Source organism: Oxyura jamaicensis, chromosome 9, assembly GCF_011077185.1.
Source record: "Oxyura jamaicensis isolate SHBP4307 breed ruddy duck chromosome 9, BPBGC_Ojam_1.0, whole genome shotgun sequence".
Lineage (NCBI taxonomy): Eukaryota > Metazoa > Chordata > Aves > Anseriformes > Anatidae > Oxyura > Oxyura jamaicensis.
This window is the reverse complement of record NC_048901.1, coordinates 18,194,529-18,209,947: the sequence shown is the minus strand read 5'-3', so window position 1 is coordinate 18,209,947 and position 15,419 is coordinate 18,194,529. Positions and strand designations below refer to the sequence as shown.

The 15,419-nt window shown below is 39.9% G+C and overlaps 1 protein-coding gene across 3 annotated transcripts in view; it reads right to left on the bottom strand.

Annotated features, from left to right (window-relative positions):
• Positions 1–13,484, bottom strand: part of PEX5L (peroxisomal biogenesis factor 5 like) — a 103,072-nt gene extending 89,588 nt beyond the window's left edge. For all 3 annotated transcript variants that reach the window (XM_035334960.1, XM_035334962.1, XM_035334964.1), the window contains exon 1: positions 13,113–13,484. In XM_035334960.1, the coding sequence (XP_035190851.1) occupies positions 13,113–13,133 (21 nt within the window). In that variant the 5' untranslated portion in view covers positions 13,134–13,484. The remainder of the gene's footprint in view (positions 1–13,112) is intronic.
• Between the last annotated feature and the right edge of the window lie 1,935 nt (positions 13,485–15,419).

Genomic DNA, 15,419 nt, shown 5'->3' with positions numbered 1-15,419 from the left:
AATATATTTATTTTGTCTTTTATGGAATGGATTTTATTATTTCAGGAGAAACAAATGAGAAGTGTAGATGAACTCTCAAAGAGTGATCCTATTGCCTGTCAAGAAGTCCTATATATTAAAAAAAATAATATATATATATATATATATAGAAGCATAATTGTCTCTGAATAGCAAACTTATCAGAGTATTCTGCAAGGTATTAGCAGGTCTTTGATAGGTATGGCTGTAATTCTTGGTTGAAGTGAGCATCGTCCAGTCATCATCTCACTAGCTTCAAAACAAAACCATGTACTATATCGCAGTGAAAAAATAGGCGTGCTAATTCTTCGCCTGTAACTGAGTGTATGTGTGTTTCTTTTGCACTCCCTGCTGACCACTGCCTAAAAGATTATGCAGGTAAAGCGATGCTTTCCTCTCTGCTGAAATCCTAACTAGTATTTTAATTTTTAGAACTGATGATCTAGCAAGAAAGACTGGACATCAAAGAACACCTGTTGGCAGCGATATATCAAAAGGCATTTATCTCAGAGGAGATGGCTAGTTGGAAAACAATTTATTATTTGGATGTATCAATGTAAGCCACCTTATTTAATTCTGAACAGAGCTTTGCAAAAGTCAGTAGAAAAAGTGACTATTCCCGTATTTACAGATTTTCAGCTAATTGTAGTTGTTCCCTGGGCACAATGACATGCATTTTAGCCATTTGACAGGCTTTGTGTTTTCAGTCTTCCCGGTCCGCATCTCAGAAATACTTCTGTTTGCTAATTCTGTGAATTACAATCAGCATGTACACTTGTTTCTGTAGTGATTAATGAGGCTGAGTTAATAGCTCGGAAATTTTATCTGAAACTTTATTTCTGATATTTGTCTGTGACTACCTGAGAAAAAGGGCAGTGAAATTTTGTTACTCTCTGACAACTACAAAATCGTCTCTCCACCAACCCATACGAGGTTTACGTATCTAGTTTATCAGCACCTGGTACAATGTTATAACAAATGTTACTAAATATAATTTGGAAATAAGTGTTCATTTTATATGCGCTGGCAGGAAAAAGTAGTTAACTCATTAAATAATCATTCTATTTTCCTTGCTAAGTAAATTTAGCAATATGCTTTTGCATATCTATTGCATATCTAGCCATTATCCAGTGATTTCACATATTTGGAAACTTTTTGCTGGCATGACTCCTGAAATTCTGAAATGTGAGAAGCAGAGTGATGCTCAGTAAGCTGCAGCACAGCAACTGCTAGCAACCAAGGGCTGCAAGGCTGTTCTCAAGTTGTGATGGAGAGCGTTCGTGGACATCCATCTGCCAGATAGACGTTGGGATGCAAATCACGGCCACGGTGATCTGAAGGGGGACAAGAACCCCCATCATTAGATCCTGCAGTATTTTTATGGATCTGAATTAACCTAGAAATCTTTTTTTTTTTTTTTTTTTTTTTTTTTTTTTTTTTTTTTGTCTCAATCTATCTGAAGGGACATGGAACTGACTTTAAAACATGGTTTTATGATCAGTTCAAACGGAACAGCCCAAAGTGAGCTCAGTAGATTTTCCTGAGAAGGACTGCAAAGCCAAGTACTTTGTTCTCTTTAAGAGCGGTATGCTCTAGTGACCACGTTTGGTTTTGGAGCTCAGGAGAGAAAAGGAAGCTGGTGGTAGGATGGAAAATGAGCTGTATCCTAGCTCTGCTGTGGTCAGGGAAAATACCTCTACTGATCCTGATGGGTTCTGGTTATATCATCATGCACACACACTTTGGCTGTTATTAAAATAGATTTAAACTTACTGTTACACCGTGTTAACACAGCTGGTGATTTCAAACCCTCAGTGCCTGCTTGCTGGAACATGAATATAAAATGTGGAAAAGCTTCAGTGTTTCTAGTATGAACCTTTGAGTTTAGCTGTATGGGGGAAGGAAACACACTTCCACTGATTATTAAGATTTTACACACAGCAAAACCATCAGTTCAGCTGAGTGCGAGACTCAGTAAGGGAACTAGGAGAGAGAGTATTCCAAGCATAGAGCTCAGGTCTGTGACATTTTGGAGTAGGGCAATGGGAGAAGTGAGACTAATTTTTCAGCTCCTGCATTGTTCTGTCAGTAGGTTACAGGATCAGTGAAAACAATCAAGCCCTCCTCAGCCACAACAGGAAGACTTTTGGCTTCTTGCAGTTGAAGGTTTTGGTTTTGCTCAGCATGAGTCAAGGTCTGTTTCCGCTGAAGTCAGAGAAATTTCAGAAGACAAGGAGGGTATTGTTGGGTTATAGAGTTTGTCTTCTACTGTCATAAGCAGCATGCCATAAAAAGTCTTTCATAAATTGTCTCATCTTTAAAGTAAATTTTTTTTTTTGCCTCCACTATTCCAGTTGGAAGGCTATTGGACATCTTGATTGGTCTAATGATCAGAAACCTTCTAATTTCTAACCTAAATTTATTCACAGACGGTTAATATCCATTTGTTCGTGTGCCAGTTTTGTCCTTAGCTAATTTAGGTTCTCCGTATCTGGTGTTTATCTCCCTGATGCATTTACATGCTGTGATTATGCTCCTGCTGAGCCATCATTTCACTCAACAAAATAAGCCAAAATCTTTTTGGTCTCTTCTCAGAAGACTTTCCCTTCTTCTTGATCATCCATCCTTCTTTGGACCTGTTTCCTTCTTGGCCAGAGCTTTACAAGACACTCAGTTGAAAATTTGCTAGTGACATTGTAAACTGGCATTGACATTTTTCTGACTCTTCGGGAAAAAAACTCTTCTAAAACTAAAACTTCACTTGTGTGTTTATGGGTATATTAACGGCTTATAGCCATCTTGTATATGCAAGTCTATCTTAATTTCTTAATTATATTTTATAGCTTAGGGTAGATTTTTTATTTGTTATTTTTTATTTCTTTTGTTACTGATGATCAGCTGCATATTGTGCTGTTAAATATCATATTTGTATTGTTTCCACTTGAATTTCACGTAGGTCCCTCTGTGTCGTGACCTAGTACTCTCCAGTACTGATGATGATTCACAAAACTGTTGATGTTTCATCACTAGGTTTATGGAGGAAAACATCAGACATCACTTCTAAAACTCAACCATAAAGACCTTCATCAGTAAACTTTCTTTCAGAAACAGTCCTTCCTTTAAAGCTGTATTTTTCCAGTTCTTGTGAACAAGATTCTTGCCCTCTCTGTGGTTTTGCTATTATTCCTCACTTCCTCCATCTTCACTGATAATCTCTTTTGAGGCACCATAGCAAATGCTTCCAAAGGCCATGGAAATCAAAGTCACTTACATTTCCTTTGCCTAAAAAGCCCGTTATGATAACAAAATGTTAAGTTTGTCTGGCATTATCTTCTGTTGGTAAATTCAAATAACAGCTATTCCATTTTTCTGTGCATGTTTGTTTAATTTTCTGCTCCCTTAAAGTCTGTACCTAAAACCTTGCAGATTATGGATAGCCATATGGGTATCTGGGCTGTTAGTTGTCTTATTGTTTTTATTATCCTATTTTAAATCTTGACACATTTTCTATTGTCCTATCATTGCACCATATCTAGATTCATAACTACACTGTTAAATATTTGCTACCAAGTCTTCAGTTCCATATACCAGTTCCATCAGCAGTTTGGGACAGAAATTATATTGTGTACTTCTGCTTGAGCTCTTGCTTCACATGCTGCTAATAACTGCAGGAACCATACCCTCATAAACATTTTGGTTTGGGGCCATTAATTAGGTTGCCTGTAATATGGATGCCAGTTTGAGCACATTTTTTTGTTGTTGATGTTCTTAATCATGTCACTGAAAAACTTTCAACAATTGTTTTAATAAACTTTCAGTGAGGTCTAACTAAGCTTTACTTTAGGAGCACTTTCCATTCCTTGCGTGTTCTTTACTTATTTTTAACATTTTAGATATTGAATCTTATAATTTTTCCCTACGCTTCCTTGGGATCCAGGTTCATAATACAACTAACACCTTAGACTTGCTGTATTCCCTGAACAGCACGTCTTTTATTTGGAGCGCTCTAGGGATGACTGTTCTTTCACTGTTTCTATGTCGTATCCAGCTATTTTCTAATAATTCGGACTTCTTTGTTGTGGTTGTTGCAGAGGGTCAGGCAAGTTTATGCATCCCTTTTCATTTTATATTTCCCACAACACTGTGTAAGTTACCTGGATTAAGTACAGTGGTAAAATTAACAATGTTTTCTACTGTTCAGAACAATAATGGGACTTCCTAGTTTCCATTCTTTTGCCTTCTTTTCTGTTGTGCATCATAATTTTCCTGATTAATTTTCTTTACCCAGACTCTAATCTAACCTAATGCCACTCTTACTTTGACAAGGCTGTTTGGGCTTGTTTCTTTTTAAAGTTATTAGTGCTGGTCCCTTTTCCTTGTATTTCTTTCTCAAAGTCTTAAAATCATCCCAGTTTTTGGAAGGAGTGTTGGATAGCAGATAGAAAATATAAAATATGTCATCTCCTTCTGAACTCTTTAACTGGAAAATTATCTTCCCTGCAAAACTTCAGTGAATGACAGCAGAAATAACTTGTCATTTTGATGAGACGCATGTTGAGCTACACTTTACTATTTCATTAATCATATCTATGACAATATGTCCAACACCTTAGTGAAGACTGAGACCATCCTCCTACCTTACATAAATAATAATAATCTGTTCTTTTGTGTAAAATAACAATTGCTGGCTTTTTTTTCCCAGAACTTCTTATAGGGGAATCCTCCCCTGGATTTTACAAAGCTCTGGCAGATTACCATCACATTAAAATGTGATGTGTTCTATCTATTTTAATTAATATAAATATGCAAAACACTGATATTTGTTATAATCTTTGCTTATTCCTGGACTTATTTTAGCAAACTTGACTTTAGTGAATTCAGTGAACGTCTCTCAATTGACTTTAAAAGACCAGCGAGAGTTCCTGAACCTTTATCGTGAAACAAGTACCAGTTAGAAAATGTTGCATTAGAAATTGCAATTAGTAACAGCTTTTCTGTCCCTGTACAGGACGTGCTATAGTCTCTAGTCAATGCTGTAACTTTGGGACCTGACTGGTGACATTAGGAAGACAGGGATTAATGTGAAAAGGGCTTGGGAGCCAATTATTTTCTTATTTACATCAGTATAATTTCCACTTACTTTCACTTATGTAAATAAAGATACAGCGGGCTCAAATGTGGTCACACCATGCACTTCCCTTCTTCAGCTAGATAATAACATGAATGGTAAGGGAAATTTAAAAAATTTCTTTCTGCTTTTAAAAACTAGTCTATAACGCCAAATTATCAATCTAAGGTAAAAATACAAGGAAATAACGTGACTGATGCTAAAATAAATGCATGCGAAATACATTCTCAAGCTGTTGTTTCTAAATGGCAGTGGCTCAGTGTATCTGAATTTCTTTTATGTCTCTTATAACAGAAGACAAAATCTTAATGTAATCAGGAAAGATTGTTTGTCTGAATTCATTGCACAGTGCTTTCCTTATCACATATGCTTTTGTTATTACTCTGACAGATTCTAAACGCATTGCTATTATTTTGTATGTTGATTGAAAAACGCTGTCCAAAGATATTTGTATTCATGTAACTTGTATTATATTCAATATCCTTATTAAGACAAGAGGACTTTTAAGGGATTGATATGAAGTTACGGTGGCAACAGACAAAAAAATTTGAGAAAGCCTTTGAACCTGGGTAAGGAGGAGAAAATGAGCAAATTGGATGAAATGATGAGAGAAGAAAAATATTGGCAAATCTATCTGGCTGCCTTGATAGGCTGTGGAGAGGTGGAGGAAGGAAACCCGGGGCTTACACCAATTATGCCAGCCTGAGTGAAGTCTAATCGAAACTGTCTGGGAGGAAGTGCAGTAGTACCGAGACATGTTGACTAACTGTGCCACCCTTGGAAAAAATCAAATTCAGGGGATAAGTTTAATCTTTGGTTTGTGTTCTCTGCTGATGGAACTAGGTGATCTGATGAGACGTGCTTTTTTCCATTCAGTAGAATATGCTTCAAATCTTAATGTTTTAGACTTTAACTTAATTATTCGCAAATAAACCATTGGAAGTGAAACTCGTGTACCAATGACTCAGAATTTCAAAAGCCCAAGTAGAAAGGAACAGAATATTACACCACTCCTAATAAGTGTAGGCTGGTAGAAGAATTTGATGAATATAGTCTTTGTGATCCTTAGGCGTTTTATTAGTAATGTTACTGGGCAATGATGAAAATGCATGACTATAGAAAGTCATCTCCTACTTGACGTGCTAAGACACCTGATTTGGAAGGTGTCTGGTTTTGTGATATTGACTATTTCTGAAATAGATTGTGCAAATTTACCTTCTGCAAGACAAACAACTCGTTGATACTTCTCATTCTGGATATATAAGAAAAACAAACCTGTCATATCCATTCTAAGTAACATTCTGATGTTTTTAACATTTTCATTTCTAACTATTGCAGAAGGGGTAGCTGATTAAATTGGATGGTTTTAAACAGACCTGTTTTAGACATCAAAACCCTTTTTTAAAGTTTCTGCAGATTCAGCTTGTTTAGAAACATTTTTATATATATATATAAATTGCAAATGATTTTCTGATTATGAATGTTTATGAGTCTGCACTTCCTAAAGCAAACTCTATATTTCTCTATAGCTTATTTATCCTATGCTTTCATGCACCTTTTCCTATTTGGGCGTTTCATACTGATCTAGCTTGTGACCTTTCTTTCCAACTTTTTGTCCTTCCTTTGCATGGCAGTTTCATCTACACACTTCCATTCTAAGACTTGGCCTGCCTTTTCATTCTTTTTCCTCTCTCTGCTCTATTAACAGTGGACCCCCTTAAATTAATTAGTTTTCAGACATGTGTAAGCTTATGCTTTCAAACACGTATAAGGCTAAGTAATCCAAACAGACTCTCTTGCTAAAATAGACAGTGTATGCAAAGCAAATATGTTTATCCACACACGCTAACACAGACCTTGGACAGGGTGACTCTCTGTTGCATAACAGCAGTCAGCACTGATTTATGAAGTGGTGATACCAACACACATCAGAAGAATATCTGTGCATATAAGTTAAAGCTGCATTAATGGACCGGGGTTTCAGTTTTAAAATCTTCATCTTAAAAATGTAGTGTGTGAGTAGTTTTGCCTGAACTCTTCCAGAAAAATCATTGTAAGTCTTCACACAGCTGAAGTGTTTTGCGATTGATTATCAGACCTTGCCTTTAGTAGTTGTACGGGTGCATTTTAGGATGTTTGAAATCAGTATTTTTTTTTTTAAAAAAAAAAAGTAACCACTATTCAAGCTTAGCCTACTAACCTATGCTAAGTAATCAGCGTGAACAGCATAGGTGAGGCAAAATGGATGCATGGAAAGGTGACTGAGCTTCCAAAGCTATATGATTAAACTAGAGGTAAAAGCTGGGTTTCTGGATGTCTAGTTTAAAAACCTAGCCTCTACATCGTGCTATCATAAATTATGGCAGTAGTGGTAATTAAAAAAAATAAAATCATGATTTCTTGAGTAAATAGTGCCTCTTTTGTGAAGGTTATATATTGGAAATAGACTAACATTTACATAAATAGATAGAAGCTGAGTGAATGGCATGGAGCTGTGACAGAGGAGGCTCAGGCTGGGTGTTAGGAAAAGATTCTTCACCGAGAGGGTGGCTGGGCACTGGGACAGGCTCCTCAGGGCAGTGGTCACAGCACCGAGCCTGCCGGAGTTCAAGAAGAGTTTGGACAACACTCTCAGACAAAGGGTCTGATTTTGTGGTGGTCCCGTGTGGAGCCAGGAGTTGGACTCGATGAACCTTGTGGGTGCCTCCCAACTCGGGATATTCTATGATTCTAAGTGACATTGCTTGGGACTGTTGGTTTTCCTTGTTTTGAATGAATTTAATTCCAGAATAGAGTGTCGTCTCCCTGTTTAGATAGAAAGAGTTCCTCTTAATTTACATCAGCAAAAATGCACTAGGTGCCAAGAGTTCCTGAGCCTTTTGCAAGATTTTCTGCAAGATTCTTATATGACTGCCTAAGGGCTTCATGGAATGCTTATCCATACCGGCATTGCGCACAATTTGAATAGTTTCAGCATGTCTCTTAGCCAAAAACAGTTTATCACCTTTTTTTTTTTTTTTGAACAAACTCCATTCAATGAAAACCAGCTCATTATTTTTAGCTTGTTTCATTTATAAGCAGTTCATAATCTGCTCTTCAAAACTTGAAAAGCTGCTAGTGAATAATTGAAAAATATCAAAACAAGATGGAAAACATACCACCATAAACACTGCCCTGGCATTGGAAGTAATTTTAGAAAAGCCTCGTAATAATGAAAAATTATCTGTTTATCATAATGGAATTTCAGTAAGGCTGGGAGTTATGATTCATAAATGTCACCAGGGGTCAGTTAGCATTCCAGCAATGTGTCCAGATTTTTAGAATTTTGTAGTTTAAAGTTACTAAGTTTCTGTTGATCTTAACAGCTGAACAAAGATTCAATTTAGCATTGAATTCAATTTTATGTTGCCTATATTTTTTATGGGCTGCTTTATTCATGCACAAAATGCATAGCTGAGCGATTCCATTTTTGTAATCATAATTGATGAATAGCTTGGGTTTTATTTATTTTCAGTAGCAGTGTAACCAACACTACTAGATTATTTTTAATAGGTTACTAAATAAGCAAAGATGGGACTTGCATCAGCAGATAATCCTGCGACAGTTCTGCTTCACTACTCCCAGTCAAGCCTTAAGTGTTGGGAAATCAGTGCAAAAATATTTTTTTATAACTTCTAAAATATTTAGCAACGCTTTTCAGGCCCAGTAAAACATGTGAAGCCCTTGAGGTTTGATCTTGCAAAAAAAAATTAATGTGTACATAGTTATGCTTTCTGTAGACTCACTGCAGCCGTAAATGTTTGGGCTTGAAGAATGAGATCTTACTGAAAAGTGGATTGATATGGATCATGTCATCTAAACGTGAAATGCCAATGGTAGAATGTTAAATATCAGGACAGGACACAACACAACAATTAAGGGCATGAAGCTGATTGGCTATTCAATTAAAAGTTTAGGAGTAGCTATCTGATTTGGAACTTGGCCAAGGCATCATGACTAATAAGCCTGTTCGTGTGACAAAGTGCCAAAGGAACTCGCGTAGCCATGTGTGGTCAAAATTTCTCCTTTGTGTAAATTAAGCCGTTTCCAAACATAACACTGCCACACATAAAATCCCATGCCAACATTTGGCAAAGCACCTCTTCTGTTCAAGCATTTGTGTTGGAGAAAGCTGGCTATATACAGCATCACGGCAGAGTTTTGAAAGCGTTTATTCTGAATGTCCTCGGAAGCTGAATGCTGCTGCCCATTCTGTGATTGTCATTTACCCTCTGCCCATTTACAGAACTGTCATGAAAGTCAACGGGAGGGACTGATACCAGGCCCATGATATACTGGGAAAACTTTAAAATGGCTTATTGTTGGTTGTTAAAATGATAGACGTTTTAGAACAGTAACTGTGGGATGAACTCAGCTTATGTTCTGCTTCCATCTGGCCTGCTACTGTTTCCTTGAGGAAGATGGGAAACAGCACGCGCTGTCCTAAGAGATAAACACCTCTCCTTCACCTGGACAGGTTAGCATTGAGACTCTTCGCCATACCCGTGTAATCCCAAAACAGACACAGAGCCCCTAGACCTGCCTGGGACCTGAAGTGTGCCCTGGATGTGCTCCTGCAGCCATCAGGCCTGGTGCTGTCAGCTCCTGAGCCTGCTGCTCTAAGTAGGGCTGCTGACGTAACCGAAGGCTGCGCTCAGAGGCAAGCGGCCGGCGTGGCTCGTCTCAAGTTCTCCTCATGTAAAAGCCCCGCCGTAAAGGCTCAGGCTTCGGACATGTAAACCAAACAGGTTGGTAAATAGTACGGTGAAACCGAACGCTTATGATTGCTGTGATAGTGAAATAGCTCTGAAAGAGCTCCTGTGGTGCTGTGCTTCTCTGCATCCTGTTCCTGTCTGTGGCGCTGGCTCTGGGGAAGGCTACTTTGTTTTCCTCCTAGTATTTTGTGTGAAGGCGTGCAGCACACAAGTGACACTAAAGCTATGGGAAGGTACCAGGCAATATACAGACTGTGGCTGAACCTGCAACATGCCTTCCTTTTAGATAGCTTTTTTCTGTCTTTGGAATTTTTGCTTAGGACCTCCCTCATTTCTGTGCTGTGAAGATTTGTTTATAAAACAGTAAGAGGGAAATCTAAACCTAGGTCTTTGGAATAAAACAAGTAATTTTCTGGGATTCAGGAAAAAAAAAAAAAAAAAAAAGGTACCGTAAGCTAAAAATTTATAAGAAATACACATATTATGGTCTGAAAGAACTTTAAGTGCCTTCACTTCAGGTGACTTCAGCAGTGCATAAATACAAAGCGTATTTCATGCCTGCTTGCAGAATTCATTGAGCTTAGAAATTCCCCCGCTGAAGCTCATAATGCCTGATGCCTATTTGAGATAGGTAAATTCTCAGTTTGCATAATTATGTTCATGACATTGTTAGAGTTGCTAATGTTCTCACCTTTCAGAAGATTTTGAAGAATTAGCTGAGCTAGAGCAGGTTATTAATAAAACATTGGCTTTGTAAACATCTTTAAAAGTAATTAGACTGAGGAATCGTTTCTGCAGATTTTACTTTTACTTCTGAAAACAGAGCACTGGAATAAGGGAAACCATGACTGGCGTTCGAAACCAGATCCTCGATTTGATCCCTCTAAGTTCAGAAGAACTTCTGCCTTAAAGATGGTAGGATTAGGCATTATATATTGGCACATTTTTCATTTGGGCACATAAATTAGATACCTGGGTGCCCAGTTAGGGTCTGCTTCAAGATGCCAATTTCACTTGAAAGCTGTGAAAGCTGCGAGTGCTCAGTCTTTGAAAACGAAGAGTCCAGGTAGTGACTCAGGTGCCTAGCTCAATCCACGCAGGATTGAATAGTTTTATGGTTTTCCTTATTTTAGATTGGCAGGTAATTTCAAATACTTTTCCTTAAGTTAGTACAAAGAAGTCTTACAAAAAGTCTTGGGAGATGTTAAGCACGGACCTGTAATGCTTAGGATGTGCCTGCGCTTTTGGTAGCGTGTGGTTTGACGCTGTACATGTGTGGTAGCTTCAGTAGTTCGTGCTCTAACGTGGCTTAATAAATGTTACAGTACATAATTTCATTGCGATATAATTAGCTCTTTATTGTCTTTGACTCACTTAAAGGCTCTAATTAAGGATATAGTAAACATGAGAATCTTTCCTAATGCTTTAGGCTTTATTTAGGTGTTGCCTGAAGACCGTTAATGCTTCCTGTCAGGGCAGAAATACATTAACAAGTTTGGCTAATGCACTCAGGTGGGTTTTCATTTTTAGCAGGCGGGTATACTGAATATGAATAGTATTTAAATTCAGCAAACTTTTCAAGTGAATTTGGATAGCATTTAATTACATTTGAGCTAGATAAACAAAAGTATTTTGAAAGAAAAAAAATAAAGGACATCAGTCATAATATATTTGTATGTTTTAACCTGTTTTTCTGTTGCAAATTGGATTTCTGCCTTTTAATGACTCAGAAAATTTACAATGTTGCCAGCACCCTCAATATTCCATTACATTGCCTTTTAAAAAGTGGTGTGTGCTAACTGAAACCTTGTGATGTATTAGCCATAGCAAAGAACTTCTGCTTTCTTAAGGGTATAAATACATATTTGCCGCTATCCAATTAATTAACACCAGTTACAGGACTGTTTTCTTTGCCATAAAACAAAGCATGCTCTAATCTTATTATCATAAATAGTAGCATGTAATAGTAGTATCTCCTTCCTTTGATTCAATTTCTTGTAAAAACCTGTTTGCTCTCTCTGACAAGCAATATTATGACACAGTATTTATCATTGTTGAGATCAGATAACACAAACATGAAAGAGTAACTGGTATCATTCAGCTCTGGAAAGCAGAGAGTGCTGAATCAGAGTCCTCACTTAACTCACGTATTTTGTACACAGTCCTGTGTTTGGCATTGACTTAAGTTTCATATCCCTGATGACCATTCAGCAGATTTTTAAATGCTCTGCAGAATCGCACCAAAGAGAAGTGGTCAGCTCACACTTGCTAGAACTGCAGTTTCCCTGTAAACAGCCTTAGTACTAACACACGCCACATGCCAGACTGGTGCCCCTGTACGTGATAAAAGCATCTGATCACTCCTGGCAATGAGCACAAAGCCAGAGTGGGTCCCAAAGCAAAGAAAGACATTTGGGAGATCCGTGTAAACCTTTACTCCACTTTGGTATTTCCTCCTCCAAAATAGATTTGGCTTTCCAAGGAAGAGCCACGTGAAGGAGAGCGGGAGTCAAGGTTAAAGTCATCACGTCTAAGGCACGGGTTTGTTTTTGTTGGAGAGAGGCATTTTCTGCTGTGGCGATGTGGATCGGTAGGATCAGGAGGCAAGATTTCTACCTGAAACGTTGAAGTCACTTAGACGTGCTTGAAATTCATTCTACAAAGTCATTCCAGGGCTTAGCAAAATCAATTCTCATCCCATGTTGGGAGGGCAGAATAGAAATCCGTCACCTTTAAGCACAACACATTGTGCAAATCAACGGCTTCAGTGTGACATGAAATCTTTGCAGATTTTGCAAAGCAAGTGCTATGTCTTTTCCCTTATTGTTTGTCCTTCACTTGACATACAGGAAGAGATGCATCAAGAAGATGGCAAGAGACATGTGTCACTTAAAGCATGCCATAACAATGTGTGCCCTGGAATGATCCCTTGAATCTGTTTGAACAAGCAGGCACAATAAATGGATAAATATACACCAAACTTCACCTAGTTACAAAGTTGACAGAGCCCCTTTTCCGTCCTCCCCCTTGAGCAGAGCTAGCCCCTCCAGCCCCGGCTTGGAGTGCCATGTTCGTGTTGCACCCCTTCACTTGTTGCACGGTGCCAAGGTGGCATCTCCCCTCCACTCAGCCCGCGGAAACTTCCCGGAATCCCGTTTCGGGGGAGCCCATTCCAAGGGCTGCTGCTCTCCAGCCTGCTTGCAGCCTCTTACCTGCATGTGTCCCTGGTACATTCTGCTTCAGGTGCCCCTCAGGCCAACAGCTTGGGTGTCCGCTGGGATGGGAGCACTTCCCCGGGGCGCTCGGCTGAAAGAAGAAGAAAAAAAAAAAAAAAAAAAAAAAAAAAAAAAAAAAAAAAAAAAAAGAAGCCTAACCCTGGAAAGAGCTATTTTTGCCAAAGCTCCACTTTGTCCTGGAAGCTCCCTTCCCTCTTCTCCGTCACCCAGCGCTGCGGGCCGCCTCCTCCCCTCCTCTCTCTCTCTCTCTCTGTCTCTGCCTCTCCCCGCTCCGCCGCCCTTTAACGCGGAGCCGCCCCGGAGCTGTCCCCTCGCCCGGTGCTGGGGGGAGGCGGCGCGGCCCGAGGCGGCGGCGGCTGCGGGGCCGCCGGGCGGGGAGCGCCGCGGGGCGGAGCGGGGCCGGACCGGGAGGAGCCGGGCGGAGCCGAGCGGGGCCGGGTCGAGCCGGGAGGAGCCGAGCCTCGTCCCGCCACCGCCGCCTCCCCCCCCCCCCGGCCGCAGGGGGAGCGCCGCCAGCCGGGGCCGTGCGGAGCCCCCCCGAGCATCGGGGCCGTCGGGAGGCCGGGGAAGCGCGGCCCCGCCGGGGCCTGACGGCTTCCGCTGCAGCAATTAAAAAATAATTTAAAAAAATAATAGCGAGCGTGGTGGTGATAAAAATAAAAATAAATCGGAGCGTGCTGGAGGCAGAGCACGGGAAAAGCTGGAGCTGGCGCACGGAGCCTCCCGAGTTTTGCTGCCTCGCCTGGCAGGAGGCTGCGCCCCGCTGCTGCGGCTGCAACCGGGCTGGAGGCTGCTGCCCGCCGGTGCCGCCGGGAAACTTCAGCAGCCCCGAGCCGTAGGGACGCAAAGGCAGCTTTCCTATTTCCCCTGGAGGTTGGAGGTGTGCTGGGGCCAGGCCCTGCACCGAGCGCCACGTAGGGAAAGTAAAGGTGACCCCGCATGCTCCACGCAGAACATCCGGATGCTCGTGTTCCAGCCTGACAATGCTGCAAAACGTGAAGACAGAAAGAAGCCAGCTAAACCTATGTCAAGTGCATGACAATGTTTTTCTGTGCTTACTAAAGATGCTACCAGAACAGAAAGCAATGGGGTAATAGCCTGTGCATGCAAAATTCTCACCTTGTAAACGGGCACAACAGGCCTGTGAAATCCTGCAGGTGCCACCTGTGTTATCTTGGATCCAGCCTTCACCACCTCAAACCTTAAACTTCACATCTGCTAAAGCATTTGCTTCACTGCAAATTTCTGTCCCACCTAGTGTATCTACGTTCAGTAGTGCAGGAAACATCCCATGCCTCGCATTTGCTATATTGCATAATTTCTTGGCTCTGAGCTCACAAGTTTTACTGTTAAACTACACAAAACTTCATGGACTGACCAGAGCAATCCAACCTCAAGCACGTTCCAGCACCAGAGCAGTGCAAAAAGGATTTCTCATCCCTGAACATTTGTTCATCACAGACCTCATTTCAGCTAACTGAATATGCCTTTTTGAAGTGTTCCTATTCAGTAAAAAAAGGGGGGTTGCAGAACATGAGTCTGTAAACTTGTCAGAGATGGCACCACCAAAATCTTTTATTCTATCTTTTATATTTTATCTTTTTTGTTTTGCTTAAACTTGGGTGTTTTATCTTTTAGGTAGTAAAAGTGACAGTTGTCTTCTTACATCCAGTGAATATGCATCCAACTCACTATGATTTTCAGAGCAGCCTAAGAGTTTAGCCACATATTGGTGACAAAAAGAAATACAAAATGAATAATTTTTTGCCTACGTGCCTTACGTTACTTTGAAAACCTCAGTCAAGAGCTGATGAGCTTAAAATACTTTTTTGGCATTGTCCATGCATGCTAGGCATACTTTACTGTGAAATACCACTGCATAATGCAGTTGACCTGTACTTACAAAGATGGAAAGATCAGATTTGAGTTATCATGGTTTTACTTGAAGTGTAAAATATGGAGTACTGATTTTATGGAGAGATCTATAATAGCACATAATAATAGAGCACAAATATGTGCACAAATAGAGCACAAATAATAATAGAGCACAAATATGTGGCTACATTTTTGCTTATATTAGAAGAAAATTCATGTGTAGATGAAAAATAGCCACTCCTATTTAAACTTAGAGCCTCAGTGTCTTTGCTGTTTATTGAACAGAGATGTATTAGGCTAATAATCTTTCAGTAGGCTTGAACTTGCACTCTTGATCTGGCTGCACTGTCCTTTCCTGGGCTAGTCTGCAAGTTTTTTTTTTCTTTCTTTCTTTTTTTCTTTTTTTTT